The sequence below is a fragment of the Blennius ocellaris genome (assembly GCF_963422515.1).
Source record: "Blennius ocellaris genome assembly, chromosome: 13".
In the NCBI taxonomy this organism is placed as follows: Eukaryota; Metazoa; Chordata; class Actinopteri; order Blenniiformes; family Blenniidae; genus Blennius; species Blennius ocellaris.
In genome coordinates this window covers 12,613,989-12,632,491 of record NC_137662.1, presented here as the reverse complement: position 1 = coordinate 12,632,491, position 18,503 = coordinate 12,613,989, and the positions used below count along the sequence as shown (strand labels likewise).

Sequence of the window (18,503 nt, the reverse complement as noted above, 5' to 3'; positions counted from 1 at the left end):
CACGCACAGCTTTCATTTCCCTGAATAAATCACTGCCTTGTACCAGGCACAGGTACTGAAATCAATGTGCCTTGCCTTTGATGCTATCACAGCAGTAACTAATTCATTTTCCATGTCATTTACAGGCTTCTTTGGTCAGTGATGCTATCTTTAAATAGCAGAAGAATACAACCTTGGATATCTGACGATCACATGTGGGCTCACTGACATAAATTACAATATTTTTTTAACTTTCTCATTTGCCTGAGGCAGAGTGGTGTCCACCTTTAAATCGAGTAATGTCTGAGGTTTGTATTTGTCCTTTTTTACTTTATAATGTGATAACCTCCTGACCTGACTATGAAAGATAATAAATAACTGTTTCGCTCTCACTGTCAGAAATTGTGATAAATGATAGGCATCAATTCTGAGCTGAATACTAAAAAGAGCTTTGATTTTCAGGAGAAATAACATGTACAGTATTTTCAATTGCTTTGCTTAGTGTTTCTACCAAATATAGCAGACATAATTGCACCAATGAAGACAAGAGATGATGCTGACCAATCAGAGGATGGCAATGAAGATCCGATCCTTTCGCAAAATCGTCAATATTGAAAAGCAGAATGCATATTTTATTTCATGTTTTTGAGCCTTATAAAATCTTGACATTGAAATAATTTCCCAAAAGTACAATGCTAAAAAAAGATGTTGGAATGGTTTCTTTAGTGGACAAAGGTAGTAAGAAACTGTCAAATGGAGCTAATGTATGTGGAATTTGGAAAATTCCCCATGTCTCACCATGAACTGACAGCCAGACTGGGAAAAAAAACCAATCATAAAGAAGCCAGACAGGCCACACTTTTTGTCCATGAATTGCAGATTGGAGACGCATTTAATGGTCTCAGAACTATCTGACATTTTAACTATATACACTTGTCAGTCAGACATCAGAGATTACACTGAAGAAGACAGTCACGTGGCAGCATGAAAGTCTGTCGGGGCTCACAGATGAAACAGTCAATAATCACTGTTTCCTCTGATGGGCCTGCAGTAGAAAGTCTGTCAGATTCTTTACCAGAAAATGATAAACAGTCAATCTATTTTTTTTTTCCCAAGGTACTTTAGAATCAGCAGTGGAAGCTCTGTCAGACCTCATCACTCCCACAACAACAAATAGTCTGCATGAACATTTTCTTCCATTTACAAAGTGAAAAGTTGGTTAAGCAGCATCCGACATCCAACTGAGAAAGACACCTATTCTGGGGAGTCCAATCACATACAGTATATTTCATTCAAATACATATAGAAATCAAAATGTCTGAAAACTGGTTGGAAGAAGTAAAACAGATTTAATCCTACTACTTCCCCAATATTCAATAATCACATTTCATAAAGATCCTTCATTTACAATAAAATAATTGCTTAACATCTTGTCTTTTCATTTTTTTTTCCCATTTGTACATTATTAGTTTTTTTTACATAGTTTTGTGGTTAATAAGTAACACATTTCTTTGTTTTATTGTAAATGTTGATCAATACATTGATGACATTTCAACATTATTCAGTTCCTAAGAATTGTCCAAAAAACATTCATTAACCTTGTTCTCTCTTTGGGAACTCCACACAAAGTTGTTGAATCTTGTCTGTTACAGTGTTTCTCTTTAGGTTAAAGGGACAGTTTGGACTCATTGTTGATTGTTGTGTTACAATGTGATATATTGGTACAAATCATGTATCAACCTGTTGGTGTGGTCTCATGGAAATACCAATCAAAGACACTATGCGTTTATGTAAATGTATCGTCTAATTTTGTTATTAGATTTACCTTAATGTGCTTATCCTTTTCCAGATGGGATTTTGCATAATACACTGCATACTCCTGCAAATATTTTTTTTTTCTATTTATACAGTTTTGTTGGGTTGTTATTTTTTTAAATATATTTTTACTATTGTTTGTTTTCTTTAAAGATTCTTTCACTGTTGAGAAAAATTTGTTTCAGTTCAACACATAATCTCATAGTTTTCTCCTTGGAGTTTCCCTTTCAGTATCATGGATATTACATTTGATTATGCAAGGTGTCAATGAGTAAGAGAGAGAGTATAGCTCAGTTTAATGATCAACAAGACGTACAACAGGACTACCTTATGGAGTGTCGCTCTCAACATAATGTATTCTCCCAGAGAATCAGCCATTCTCACACACATACACACACATAATTGCATAAAGCCGACTTGTGGTGTAAATACGCGCGTGTGCGTGTGTGTGTGTGTGTGAGAGAGAGAGAGAGAGAGAGAGAGAGAGAGAGAGAGAAGGTTGTAACCACAGGTGCAGGGAGGGAGGGGAATGTAATACTGGCAGAATTGCATGTCAAACACAGCTGTCAGATAATACAGAATACCTATAGAATTGAGTCAAATTGGAAAAACTAAAATATGAAACTATTGAAACATATGAAACATATAAAACAAATAAATGCTGCTATTGAGAAGAGGCCAAAGGGACAGGTGCTCCAGCACCCTTTGTATTTTACATATGCACAGAATGCAATCTATAGAAAGAAAAAAGCTTCTAAACTTGATAATGATGGAAACTCACTGCTCTGTCGGATCATTCACAGAAAGATCTTGCCGACCAGTGAATGTCTTTAAAGAGAGAAATTAAAAAGAGCTTTGTTGTGTGCATAACCTAAAAGCTATATCATGCCAGTGAGTCAAAAAAAACAACCCACTTGCTGTGCCTCGCAGTAGGACTGTAGCTACAGACCTTAATGGTGCAGCTTTTAGCATCCTACTCTGATTAGATGCGGGTTTAATTAATAGTTAACTCTGCGTGAACCTAAGCTGTGGAGGAGAGTTGTTGATGCTGATGTGTTTGTCTACATGAATGCTGGAAGGATGATTTAATCCACCATGCTGAGATTTTATGCTGGAATCTGTAACAATAGATCCTAGATAAAGTTGTCAGGCCACAGCGACTCTGACTCTACAAATGGAGTTGAGTTAAGGTGAAAGAGGCAAGAAACAAAGAGCAAATATATACGTCCATTCCTGTAAACACACAGGTGTATTACGTGAACGTAGAAATATAACATGCAGCTAAATCCATGTTCCAGAACCCACAGGCTCAGAGATCCAGCAGTGAACAAATCATATCTCATAAAGCTGTGGACCAAAACCAGAAACATCCAGAACAAATATTTTACTTTTATTAGGAAGACATGTCTTTTGTGCCAAACCAATAACCAGTTAAGACAATATTTCTATGCTTGGATAATGTAACTCTAAAGTAAGGAGGATGCTGTCAAAACCAGGCCTCGAAATGATTATCCCTGCTTTCATTTAGTCTCACCTTGATTATTGCAATTCCATTTTCACTTGCTTCAATAAGACCATCCTCGGGAGACTTCGGGTCATACAAAACTCAGCTGCCAGACTTTTGACAGGCCCACCCAAAACAGTCTACATCACCCCCATTCAAATCTTAATTGGGCCCCAGTCAAATTTCAAAGTGACTTTCAAATTTTTATTTTCATGTTCATTGCATGGTCAGGCCCCTCAGTACATTGTGGACATGCTGGGTCCTGACATCTCGGGACACACCATCCGAGCTTCAGGCCAGAGTCTCCTGAAAGTCCCAAAGACCCGCTGTAAAACCCGGGGGGAACCAGTCCTTCCAGGCTGTAGCTCCCAGGCTATGGAATGACTTGCCCCTGTCCCTCCGCCTGCTCAATTCCACGAGTTCTTTTAAAATACAGACGTTTTCACCCATTTTATGTACAGCACTTTGTGATTTTTATCTGTGAAAAGTGCTTTCTAAATCAACTTTACTTACTTACTTATTTACTTACTCACCAAGTCAAAATATCTTTAAAACTACTGAATCACTTCCCCAGCAAAACGTTCCTCTTTTTAATGCAGGAATATTATCTGAACTGTGGGAGACTGCCTGTTCATCATAACGCAATTCGTCACAGAAGCCAGTCCGAGTGACTTCATCAGCAAGAGTATGTAATTTTCTAATGTACCAAAGATCAACATGAAGAGAGAAACTGATTGAGTTCAGACTGGCCAGGCTGCACGTCATCAGCAGTCCTTCACCTTGTATGCTCACGGTAAATACTGAGCCATGACAAGATATCTCCACAGTGCAGATGTCACCACAAGCTCATCAATACGAATCAAACAAGGTTGAGTAATAAAGCTCTTAATGTATTTTGAACAGTAATATACCATTGTCACTGTTACATCCTTTTTTAATGAAGGTTATTTGTATTTTTGCTTCTGATTTTAACATGATAATAATTCCATGTATTGTTTTTGCATTTATTCACTGAACCTTGGATATTATTATTTCCCGTGAGTGTGTTTAAAAAAAAAAATTCTTGAGGGCACAGGGAAATAATCCATTCAACAAACCATTATATATTATTTATTAAACAACACATAATACTTTCATATGTGTGGAAATGTATTTGCAGCATATACTGTAGAAATTAATGAAGATGAAGAGAAAGCTACAGTGGCTGTTTCATTGCTTGCATTCTCACAAAACTGAATGGTTTAAATGATGGCCATGTTTAGGAAAATAGAATAATTAAAGCATGCATAATATGACATGTTAAACGAGCAATTTGTGATCAAATACAAATTAGAGTAATCGCCAACAATTTGCTAGTTTCGCTGAAATGAAGCCGTTCAGTAGATAAATATACTGAAGCAACATTGATTTTAATAACAATTACTATAAGACTGACAAAAAAGTGACTCATCTGAAGTCAGATTTCACAAGCTTATACGACCAACCACATAATCATGTTCCGTTTTCATTCTGTGTAGCCTTCTTTTTGTCCACTAATTACTCACTAAATTATATTAAACATATCCTCGGCTAGCGTTTTGTCATTTTTCATCTTTGAGGTTTTCTTTCATCAAAATCAAATGGAGTTTTCATTCAGAGTGCGATGGCGACAGAATCGGCACTTATCGGTCAAGAGCTCTGTGAGTGGGACCACAGGCTGTTCTGAGAGCACAAAGACGTACTTTAACGTCAAATCCAATCAGGAAAAAAGAAATAAAGAAATAAAGAGGTCTCCACACAGGGCTGTTGCAGCCCGGTAATGTGTTTTGCTGCGATCACTGACATGGAAATGTTGCTTTCTGATGCAATCAACTCAAGTGAGGTCTGCTCCAACGCAGCAGCATCTGGACATTCAGCCACCGATAAGTGTGAGGAAACATAATCAGCATGGGACACATGCCAAATTCATTCAAAATATAAGCACGATAACAGGCTACTTCTATGAATGAAGAATTTATCTATATCAAACATTATCAGGTCAGGAACACAGCGTGCAGCACAAATACAGGAAGTAAAGGCTGCTCCTGAAACACAACTGTTCAATACCCTGACCAATCAATAGCAATGATTTGTTGATCTGGGTTACTCTGTGGCAAAAGAATGCAGTTGGAAAGAAATTCCCATGAATGATGTTTAAGGTAGCAGGACAGAATTTGACAGAAAATAAAACATGTTTCTTTCACACATTTCATTTTAGACAGCAATTCCCAACCATTGTTCCATTATTAACTTGTTTCAAGAACTTCCCTCTCTAATTTCCTAGTTTGCTAAAACTCATCTCAACTGAACTTTATTTGGAAACCACTTAAAAAAAAAACTACAGCTGAACCACATTGTCATCCATAAATAATAGACATGCCCACGCACACTAATATATGAGTAGGGGCTTTCGAATCAAATCACTCTCGTGGTTTTCTGTGACATTTACTATTGGACAACGTGAGGGCAGATGAAGCCTTGCCCACCTCCTGTGATTGACCAGACTTGAGGTTAAGGGTAGTGTTTGATTACTTTAAGGTATATAAATATAAATTTAGACCTCGGACGAAAAAACTGCTCACGAACATCAAATATGGATCCAACACCCAACATTTTCACTGTAGTTTACAATATGTATTTGCAGAGCATAATGTGGTAGCAGCTGTCTCAGCTTGAAATGTGGTAGCAAAGAGAACAAAGCGCACACAACTAAGCTCTTCATAATAAAACCACATGCTCTTGAGCCTGCTCAGTTGTCTCATCGAGTGAAAGCTGGCACTTGTGCATGGCTGGTTGTCCTCCAGCTACAGCATCGTCTTCCACAAATTATTAAATGAACATTTTTCCGTCTTTCAGTCTTCTTCTCCTACGCCTATTGTTTCTTTCTGCTTCTTTTTTTGTCTCAGAAAATGTTGATTCGTCCACGACTGTATTTCCCGGCATGGTTGATTTGAGGGATTGGATATCAAAGTATACTTGACAAATTTAGAAGGACTAGACTAGAAGGAGGTAAGCGCAGCTATTTTTGGCAAATGAAATGTTTTTTTTTTAATTGTTTCCACCTTCTTATTGCATGTGCTTCAGGATAGTAAATAGCAGAGATGCTTTAGTGAATTCAAGTCATATTCGGATGAAACATATATTTTCAGGTTTGATTGAAAAAAACAAGATTACCTAGTTCCTATTGTACTCAGACTGATCTTTCATGTCAGTGTCAGGTTAAGTCCAGAGTCCAGTGACTCCTCACACCCGTTAGAGTGAGAGCACTTCACACCATCTCACTTTCTCCTTTCACACCAGAGCACCACCTCACTCACGTCTGGATGCCTGCGATCCCACATTCTGCACATTGCCAGACAATTACTGACCTATGGTCTTTAATTTGTTGCATCGGATTACAAGATATAAAAAAAATATGTGAATATAACCAGGATGAAAGAATCTGAAAAGCATCACTTCTTTTTAAAACCACAGTCTTCAAATGACTGGTTGTTGAAATATACGTTTTCCTGAGTTTGTTCCACAATCGACTTTATTTATTAGATCAGTGAACCCCTTTTACTTAAAAAAACAAACAAAAAAAACACGTAAAATGCTCAGATTATACGACACTGACCATCTTCCAGCTAATGTCATATTATCGTGGCCTTTTATTTATTTTATTGTTTTAATCAGACATTTAAATCTATTCTGGGAGTCAGTGATGACTTGCTTTGCCATAGAAAAATAACTCAATTTTAGCATGACTCATTTCTCTATACTTTTGTATACCCAAAGCTCCTGTGATCGTCACATCGGCACATATTGCTGCTTCTCCTGCTGTCGCCATCCTTGCCTTCTCTCTTAACTCTCTGTTTTTGTAAATACAGATCTGCTGTCTGTGCAGAGCAACTGAAACGGAGCTGTATTGACTGGTTTCACTCATGCGCAGGCCTGGAGGCATGTAGCAAGAGGTGCTACAGATGACAGCTTGTATTGATTGTTTTTACGTAAACCTAGCAGCTTGTTCCAGACATGTTTTTAGAGTAAAAGAGATCCACGTGATGCTTTGTCCCCAGGGTTCAGGTTTCCGTCACGAGTGGTTTGTCGGCCGTCACATGTGTGAGTAGTTTAATAATAAAAAATAATAACAATAATAATACATTTAATTTGGATGTGTTTTTCATGTCACCCAAGGTCACATTAAAGAGAATAAAAGCATAAAAACATCAAGACATTAAAAGAAAAAAGAGAGAGAAATCATTAGAATGAAAAACAAAACAAAACAGAAAAACAAGTAAAGTGAATTATACAGTATCAGATTAAAGTCTTATAACATCTGTTAATTTTCTATACATTATTTTACAATTTACCATGATGGGGAACTGGACTCAATGGCATCAAAATATAGGTGAAAGGGAGGATGTAGCCTGGAAAGGTTACACAAATATCTATAATTACAGTTATGGGTTACTAAATAACCTAAACATCAGTCTATCTATATATTTAAGGGGAAAGTTATAAGCCTGGAGTCAAACCAGTGTCTTCCCATGGTGAGGCCAAAGTGCTAATCACTAGCCTACCATGCCCACATTGCTTCAAACAAAGGACAGATCAATGAGCAACATTCGCTACTTTAAATTGTACATGATGTCATTTGAGCAAGAGTGACAAATATGCACTCTGCAGACCAAAACCAGCTTGCAAGAAGGTTAAATCCAGGCTGTCGGATGACATTGCAACAAGAAAGCTATTGCCTCTAATGTCATAATGGCAACTGCTGTTTCGAGTTTGTTCATTACTACTGCCGAACAGCAGGTGGCAACATCGCTGGGAGCCAAAGGATCACTAACTTAAAATAGCATTATAGTCAAAGCCATGTGTGTGAGTTTGTGGAAAATGTGCATGTTGAATCCTGTTTTCTACGAACCAACAGGCTTGTGTCATTAGTGTCATTAGTCTAATAAGAAACTGCTGAACTGAATCCAAATGACATTTCAATTTGTTCATGATCTTGAAGTGCAATAATTGTAAATAATTCCAGGATGTGCTCGTGATCAAGCTGAGCTGTGTGCAGGCGCCTCAGCATTAGATGATCTTTAGGATGTATCATTCTAAACTGATTGTCATGTCACGTCCATTTTTGGAATTCACTGTGAGACAAACTCAACATGAACATGGTGAGGGAAGTCTTTTTATTGGATGTTCCAATTTTATCAATTCAATGAGATAAAATGGCACTTTGTAAGTTATAAAAAGGTGCTTTGGGTTAGTGTAGGATGACAAAAAATGCATAGTCTCTTCTTTAATTATTGGAGTTTTCACATTTTTTGGCTAAAATGAAATAGCAATTGTAAAATGGGATCAAGGCCACATCACAATTAATTGATCTGTTTTTATTATTTTATTTATGCAGCAAATGACCATTTGCTTGCCCTGGCATCAGTGCGTGTCACACAGTGGATCTGGCTGGTAAGGCGATACAAAGCATTTCATGAGACAGTGTGTTACTTTAAAAAGACAAGCGTTCTCAGCTGTGCCAATCATTCTGTAATAGGCTTACACACACACACACACACACACACACACACACACACACACACACACACACACACACAGTCAATTGTCCTCCTCCACACATTCATGTTTATTGTAGTCAGAGGTGTGAAATACCAAAGTAAAAATAGTCTGTTACCTTTCTTAAGAGTTTTTATATATCTATGTTTTACTGGAGTAATTATTTTCAACCTAGTTTTTACTTCTCCTCTTTTCATGGTTATATATTTTTTTTTTTTAAATAAAAAAAAAACAACAACCTTTGACTCATTTCATATAGATCTCTTTTGGGGATTTTCATGGTTAAAAAAAAAAAAAAGTCTAAATAAGTTGCACCAACCAGATAGAGTTCATTTGATTGTGATTAGATAAAAAGGATAGTAACTTACCATTGTGACACCCTATTGGTTTGTACACAATGCATCACCCCTGCACACGAATGCCATACAAATCACATCACACAGCAAGAAGCACATGGCTGACAGACTCCATGGAGTACGAAGATGAGAGTCAAGAGAACTCGAGCAAAATGCCCCAAGCAAGCGAGGAGGTTGGGTTCCAGGAAGACCAGCTGACGTTTGGAACTCTCTGGCCATACCAGGAAGAAATTTTTCAAACTGGGCTGAATCCAAAAACAACTTCTTTCAAATGTGCTGCAAGCTCTGCACACCCAAGTACCACAAGCATGGCTTTTATAATATAATATAATATAATATAATATAATATAATATAATATAATATAATATAATATAATATAATATAATATAATATAATAGTCATTATGGCATTTTGAAAAATTTTGGTTTTGTTGGTAGTGCTGGTTTTGTACTTACTGGTGTTTTTCTTTCTTTCCATTACTTTTAGTTTTGTACTTAATGTTGTTTTGAAACCAGTTCTTGTATACGTCCACTTGAGTATAATACTTGAGTAGATACTTTATCTTGCAAAACTATTTTTAAACTCCAGTATCTATACTTCTACTTGAGTAATGAATGTGAATACTTGTGACACCTCTGACTGTCGTCTTGATCTTGGGCAGCATTATTTTTGCTTTGATGTGCTAATTAACAGATGAATGGTGGCATTAATTCCAATAACTAAATATGAAAACAGTGTGATAATGCACTGATGAGTTTCCTTTCCATACATCTGATGCTTGGATTAAGCTGCTCCCCTCTCAAACACCACAACATAAGCAACATAAGCACAACCACTAACTGTGTGCACTTTCCTTGCCCTTTCTACTAACAGTTTGCATTCCTCTCCTTTCCTCATGTGTCCTCAAGAGCTGTATGGAACAAGTAAATTTCTCCACTGTGAGATTAATAAAGGCGATCTTATCTTATCTTATCTTATAAGTGTTTTGTTATCTAAATGGTGCCTGCAGACTCTTTCAGATCTCAAGTTTATATATATATATATAAATTCTTCCTCACCTAAATATGTTGCGTAGTAACTGTCTGTTCAGATCATCGTTTACCTCAGTAGAAAACAAAAAACAAAAAATCAATGGTTTAAATGTGGGTTTGAAGGGTTTCCAGACATCTCTCAGCAGCACTGAATGTAGTGGAAGCATCTTTCCTGGGGTGACTCGTGTCCTCTTCAGGCTCTGTGATCTGCAGGTCGCATATGAAGAATGGACTCCTTCTTACAGGCTTTCTCTCTTCTCCCCACATTTTGCTTCTTGACCCTGTGTGCCAACCTGTTCCTGCCTCCTCGGGACTGGCCGCCATCTGAAATATAAAAGAACACAACAACCCACCATTAAATACTCCTCAAATACATACACCATCCAGAGAATAACGGTTTGTGAACACTTAAAAGAGCAACGACTGAAAGTAAAACAATCTGATGCAACACTACAAAATGTCTCTTGACTTTGTCTTTATTTACATATTGTATTTGTATCTTTCTGATAATTATGCTTTAAAAAGTGGAGGGGTCAAGTTTTTTTACTTGATTTTTGGGAGCCAAATGTACTGAATATGCAGAACAAACCCCTTTATCATTGTGTTTAAGAGAAATGGAAAACAAGACATATGAAGCTGCGTTTGCATTTCTATTGGATATAGAAATATGCTGCTTTCACTTTCCTTCATCGTGTAGCAGTGCAAACAAACCAAATCTACTTATATTAATTCCTGGATTATAAAAGGCAGCATGCAGGTGATTTATCTCATATTTTAGTTTTACCAACTATAGAACCATTAAAACACATGATTTTGTAAAAGCTAAATTGTGATGAGCCACATCACAGTGATATGACAACCTGGAACAACTGACTTTTTTATGAGCTAATGTAATTCTTAGTTGCAAATTAAAAGCACCAAGACAAATGGAAGCACAATTACTGTGGTAAATACACCTTCAAGGGCAACTTGAATTATCAGATATTTTGTACTGTTTTACAGGATAGTAAAAACAAAAAACAAAAAACTGTATTGTATAATTGTATGTGAAAATACTGGAATTAATATAATAATTTACTTTTATATTATCAATAAATAGCCCACAGAAACCACATAAAAACTGTGGAAATTTACATTTCACTTCATGAGTCCTTCAGGATGTCAACACACATCAAATCGTGTTGAAGAAAATCATTCATCTCATTTGAAGCAGCTTTGTCCAAAATTAGTAGTCTACACCTCCATCATTGCTGCCTGATTCTCAAATAACTTTATCTAAAAAAAAAAACCATATTGTCGCTTGAGGGTTTTACACAGAATACAGAATAGAAGAAACAGAGGCAATGAGACAAAGCAGCTAACAAGCTCTCTCGAGACAAACTGCCGATCTCGATTATGCCTGATGTGTGAACTGGTGCAGCTCACGAGGCTACAAAACTCACATATTAATGTGGTTCATTGTCATATTGTCTGTTTCTGTGTCTGATATTAACAATCGATGGTTTATAACTGCCAATCATGAGCTCCACCTATAAAGCCAACATGGCAAATAAAGACCCATCATGCTGTCTGAATTGCTAACGTGTCTCCGCCTCAAGTCAACAGTGGTGCTTCTTGACAGCAATCAACGTTTCCTGGCAGACTTTTTTTCACAAGTTATTATCTATGCATGAGATGTCACTGTTTGGTGATTCATTGTTGGAACCAATTCAAATAAATAAGTCCGCAGCAGAAAATACATGGGCCTGTATATACTGGTGTTGAATACAATCGCATTTATTGAATCCAACAAAGTGTTTCTCAAAGTTTTGTTTGAGGCAAAACATGAGCTCAAAGTCAAAGTCATTAACCACCTTGAATTCAGCCACAAGTGTGATTTAGTGAAGATGCTGTGCAGTAATATTTTTCTAAATATATTTGAAAAGTCAAAAAACATTTGAAATGTTTAAAACATAACACATAGAGTCGGAACTGGGACAAGAACGCAATCATGGCAACAAACCAGTGTTTTTCAAAGCTATAATTGTTGTATTTTGTCGTTGAGCTTTGCTCCAGTATGTAAGCAGGAAACACATTTCATGAGGTGAGCCGGATCCACATTAAACTATCGTGAGTCAGATAGGAGATAAATGATCTCTGACAACAGATGAGGCCAGATCTGCTCTCGCGGCTAAAATTTAAATCAAGTAACTGAAATGGAGGGAACAGCATGGGTGGGATGAGGAAATTAACATAATGAGTCTTTCAGATTATGCAGATTGCAGACTTCTTCAGGGAATGTGGCACTGGTCAGCCCCAAACTCTCATGGATTCATATATTGGACTGTCATTCTTAATGATATGATAGTTTAAAAAAAAAAAAAATCTTAAATAAAGAGGAACAAAATTCCAATATTTGTTATTTGTTTTAAATGAAAATGTAACAGCACTAAATACTGTCAGTATTCTAATATGAGTAGAAATGATTGTGTGGACATACAAACCTGATTTTTATTTATTTATTTTTCAAATTGTATTGTATTGGGCAGCAAATGGGGGGAAGGAAAATACCTCAGCCCACGTGTATTGATATTTTGATTTAGAGTAAAGGCTTTCACTATATACCTTGAGGGTGAAGTCCCTGTGCACAATTTTTTTTTCTTCAATATGATAAATTAGTTTAGCATTGCACATGACTGAAGCAGATGGTTTCATGCATGCTGATATTACAGTATGTCTAAACACAGATGGGGGCGCTGAGGCAAGCATCTGCAGGTGTGACATAATAGCCGAGTAGTTGGGGATTAATTGGTTTCTCACAACACCTTTAGTTGGCTTGTAAGCAAAGCTCTTTGTTGCTCTGCAATATATTACAAGAGGTTTTTTTTTTTTTTTAATAGATTAGATCACAACGTTCCATCTTTATAATGGTGTGATTCACTAATATGAATTCTAAGCACTGACTCCAGTTTGAAATGTACAGACATGGAAAAGAATTATGTCTACGAATGTCAGAGGCTGTAAAGAAAATGAAAAGCAGAGTGAAGGCAGTGGTCTGAATACCAGATCAGCCTGACTTGCTGTTTGTCAAAACTGATCTTTTAGGTTCTTGTTTCTCACTTTATTTAAAGAAAATCATTTCTAAAACACAAACTGAGAACAAAATGTTCATTTATTTAAACAAGGTTATTGCATCATGATTTTGAAAACAGTTTAACAGATATGTAGCTAAGCAAAGTAGCTTATGTTGCAATAAAACCAAACAAATAAATCAGACTAATTGGCTTTGCTCTGATGTTTAAGCCTGCCATCATGAGATATTAATGTCTTCCAGACATCTTTAACTTCACTATGCTCAGGCTCCACCAGCTCTGGTACTAAAGTTTCATCTTGGCTTCCAACATCCTTCATATTTTTGAAAGCTTAAATGTGCAACTACCAGAAAAGGAAAAAAAAATGCGTCGATATTTGGTATTTAAATGGTGAACTTCATGAATCATGTTGTCTCTACAAGGTCCAATACAGTGGTGAAGGACCAGGCGGTATTTTTACCTTGGTGTTACTCATCACGTAATAGACTTCACCTTTTCACAGTTTTTCCACTGTTTTATTGCGGAACAGAAGGCTTTGGAACATCTGGTGTGAAGTCAAACACTTTTATTAATACTCAAGCAGATGGTGACTCGTCATTGATGACCAACTGAGGAGGAAAATGATGAGAACGTGGACAAAATGGTGTAAAAGCACCCACACAGTCAATAATTGAGAAAATCAGTGTGTCCTTATTGTAAGTTTAGAGAGAATTTGTCTAAAATATCCAATTATAAAAAAAACGATTATTGAGATAATGATTTGAAGAGTCATTCAAATGAACAAGACATGTGAATGAATCATTTTGTACAACCAAACTCGAGAGACAGTTTTGCTTAATATATATCCTCAATGAATAAATGACTACTGTGCTATCACTGGCCTCAAGTTTTTTTTATGAACAAACTACACAAAAACTGGAGAAATATTTCAATACCAAGAAATGCAGTTCTATTTAAGTCTTATTACATTATTTGGAATAGCTATTATATTCATAAATAGCTTTTGATGATATTTGACAAATGCAATACCAAGCCAGTAATGTATTAACCTCACAAAATAAAAGTACAAAGTTGAATGATCTCCGTTGGAAATGCGATTCACAGGCTCAATCAAGCTGAAGTTGGATTTTTAACTGACCGTGCAGCGCGTATTATGTTCATGAGCGTCTTCTTAGAGTGATCATTCGGATTTGACAATAAACTGTGGATGCTTCAGGTGGGGATGCAACAACTGGAGGCATCTTTCAACCTTTTGAGACACTTCCTTGAAGCATAAACATTGAGCTGGTTGCTGCAGCTATAATTACATGTATGTTGAGACCAAGCAGGGAAGACAGCTGGCAATGATTCCCCATGCATTCGAGCAATGGCTGATATAATTCACCTCACATACATTAATTCATGAAAACCTTGTAGATATAGGTAAGAAAAATCAAAACAGTAAACAAAGTCAGAAAATATTTTGCTTACAGACCTTCACTACAGCAGAAACAGTCCATCCAGAGACTGGGAAAAAGGGGGGTGGGTTGTTTTTTGTTTTTTTATTTTCTCCAAACAGCAACTTATCTGTTATAGATTATTTCTTTGCATCAACATCAGGATAGGAAGAGTAATCCGATAATAAAGTAGCTCTCCTATCAAGCCACAAGAGCTCCCAATCCTTGAGTCAAAACCTTTCAAAATAATAGCTTGTCTTGTAAACTCCTCACTACTTTCTTGCAATCAAAAGTGATGTTTTGCTTTAATCAGACAATAAACAAGTAGCTTTTAGGTAAGATGATCATATTTGACCTTTGATCACAGTTTAGTTTATGATATTAGTAAATGAATCAGTAAAGTCAATAACACTGGCAGGTTGCATATAAATATATTTACTAGTTTACTATATTATACTTTTTTTTATTTCTCTCCCGTATTTTTATTAAGTGTTTACATTTGATAGATTTAGGACAGTAGAATGCATCATTATAACACAGATCAATCTTATTTGATTAAGGTGTCAAAGAATTTAAACTAAGTGTATTTTTCATGCTGTCTGCAGCCGAGTCTACAGTTTTCATTTGCAGAATAAATGATAAATACTTCAGAAAGGCTTCAGAAAACATAACAAGCTATTAAATATGTATATTTCATTTATTATTTTATACTGTTCAAAATACAAACTCATAATAGTTGTTAAGAGTTGAAAGCCTCTTTCTGTTGTGGGCTCGTTGAAGTTGTTGCTGAAGCGCTGCTATGTTGTGAGGGTGTCATGTGAAGGACGCCGTGAATCGTCTGAATGCAATGATAAAAATCATTAGAGGAAAATGTGCATAAGTTCACAGTTCTGGTAGATTGTGTCAAAACACACACACATTTGTTATGGGAATGTGACTTTACGGTTAAATGCATCAGTCTCATGGTCATTATGTGACGGCTGGCAGCTACGTGTTCGCTCATATTAAGTATTGTAGTAAAGATCACGTCACTGTATTGTTCTTGTGTGTGATATACTGTATAACCAATGATTGATTTGGAATAAACATGCAATGACCTTGTTACAACATAAAATGAGCCTAAAGTATTTTTTGTGTGCTCGCTGAAAGCGTAAGATCAGTAAGTTTTATGGGGGCTTTTAACATTTGTATGTGACACACTTTTAGCTTTCAAAACATTTGTTGTTGTTGGTTGTTTATGCATTATCCATTCATATTAGCTGCATGAGGCTGGACTTACATGTGTTGTCACACAGATCAGGATGAAGCGTATCTCAAGATAAGACTTCTGAATGGCTGCCCACATTTTAACTAGTTTAAACAGTCTCTATAGGTTTATCTTTAAAAAAGTTGACCTCAATCAACTATAAGGAAACCAACCTGGGCAAAAACATATGCAATAACAATACTGTTAATTTAATAAAAAAATAAAAAAATAAAATATGGTGTGAATGGATGTGGTGGTTTTTACTTATTCTGCATTTGTCAGAGCAGTGAAGATGTAGATGTGATGTCATAAATTTTTTACGTTACAATTTCCCTTAATTTGAAGTCTCTGTGCCAAAATCATTAAATGTTTTTCATCTGGAGCTTCACACTTGACACTAATTGAATATCAATATTTTGACTAGATTTAATCATCCTGAATTAGAATAAATTCAGGATGTTTCACTGTGAAAAGAAATCATTTCATAGACTGAATTTGAATGGCAGCAGCTCGATGAGCAAGAGCATTGATCCATAGATTCCTTCACTGAATAGAAATCTCACTGGCCTCCCCTCATGGTGACAGGCTCTATGTTATTATGTCTCATGCTGCAACAGGCCAATTACAAAGGTACTTATCTGAATCAGATATGGTGCTAATGCTTGCCTCTCTGGAAGTAAATGCATCTTGACTTCATGAATTGAAAACTGTTTTTCCAGCATCATATATGTCATGAACCTTGATATCCCAAAGAGTTTTCTGCCGATGAGCACCGCTGAAAGCACGCTTTCACTCACAAGGGTAAGTGTTTGCATCTCATCAGTTCCCCCCATATGTGAAAATGTATTTCTTACCCTTCAATTTTCTGGCAATCACCTTGACATTTAATGAAAGATATATAGATATATAGGCAGCATTCCATGTGTAGCTTAGCTTTGTAGTTTACTGAATTGTACTGTTGTGGGGGGAAAAAAACACTGCTGGTGCCTATAATTGTACAGTATATAAGATTATCAACACATTTTCGAGGAAGCGCAGCTTTTGTAATAAATTAAATTTAAGTTCAAATGAAAAACAGAGCAAGAAAAAATTAGAATTGCATCTGTAGCTCCTGCATTGCATCACCTGGTTTGAAATACAACATCTGCTATCCAACTAATTTTCGCTGATATTGACACCGATATTGCATGGCTTGATAAATGATAAATGATGTACTGTACTTCCATTTTTAGAAATGCATTTACATTGTTGTCAGAGGTTTCATTCTTTCTGTTTTTTGACTTAAAAAAAAAAATACCAACACACACAAACCTTGCTAAATACGTTGCTTTTAACATGATGGTGAGTGGAGCACCACCAACGTTATCTAATTCCATTTGTTTGACAGGTCGGGGGAAAGGGAGGCATAGCCACGAGCTCAGCAGCTTCAGAAGGAAAAAGAAATGAATCCCTCGGAGAATGTGAGGAGGCTGGCCGAGGAGGCGGTCCATTGAGCAAGAAGTCCAACAAGAGGAGAAGAAAAGACAGAATAACTGGCTGCAGGGAAGTGTGCCACTTCTTTGAAGACAGATTCATTTCTCATCAAAGCCTTTGAAAAATGGCTTGTGAAGAGATAGCTTCAAAATTAGAGATACTGTCGAAGGTATCGAACTCTTTTCAGATGTGCTCAACATTGACAGTCAAATTAAAGTCCTTGACCCGCCTCACTTTGTCTTCAGAGAGATGGCTTCAGGTGATGGCTTCAAATGGGTAGTTTCTTATACTACTTTGTGTTTTAAAACCATGTTCTCATTTTAATTGTGCACATTTATGAGTGGAGGACCAACTTTGAGGGATTACATTATTCCATCTGAACATCATCAGATTGAATAATAAGACCACAGCACTGACGTTTAAATTACTTTGCATTTCCATTAGTTTTTGGATGCTATGATCAAGTAAGCTGGTGAAATTGCAGAGGACCTGTGATACATTACTGTTAATTAAAGAAGGAACTGAGAAGCGCAAAAGGCTTCTCCGGTGAAAGACGTTTATCAAGAGCTCACTTGAGTAAATATTTATCCATTAAATATTGCGGTTTGTTGATTGTTAATTAGTTGACATGAGTCAGTCAAAGTCAACAAATCTCTCCAATACAAGCAAGAACTTAATAATGCGGTGTACAAAGAATATCTGCAAAAGACTCCAAAGGCATTTTTTTCTGTTGCTTAGCATGAAAGCTGATTGGTGTTGATTTGCATTTGTTTTATATCCTGATTAAAATTTTCCCTCAACACTTTCCTCCACAAACCTGCACCAAATGTTCCCCCTCACTACATTTGGAGAGCAAAATATAATTGACAAAGACATTGCATAAAAGACTTAAAAAGATATCCTTGCATGTTGTTTTGCAGAATCACAATTCAGAAAAGTTTCCTGAAATGTTTCCACCTTTTATAAAGTTTTCATCTTAGAACCTTCATCAGCAAAACCAAAGTGAAGTTATCTATT

The 18,503-nt window shown here is 36.3% G+C and overlaps 1 protein-coding gene across 4 annotated transcripts in view; it reads right to left on the bottom strand.

The window, feature by feature from the left end:
• Window positions 1-812: 812 nt before the first annotated feature.
• The window catches only part of mlip (muscular LMNA-interacting protein), a 36,281-nt gene continuing 18,590 nt past the window's right edge, over window positions 813-18,503 (bottom strand). For 2 of the 4 annotated variants that reach the window (XM_080507709.1, XM_080507710.1), the window contains exon 12: window positions 815-10,584. In XM_080507709.1, coding sequence (XP_080363835.1) covers window positions 10,366-10,584 — 219 coding nt within the window. In that variant the 3' untranslated portion in view covers window positions 815-10,365. Of the gene's footprint in view, window positions 10,585-18,503 lie in introns of all 4 variants that reach the window. The other 2 variants (XM_080507712.1, XM_080507711.1) reach the window with 2 other exon arrangements.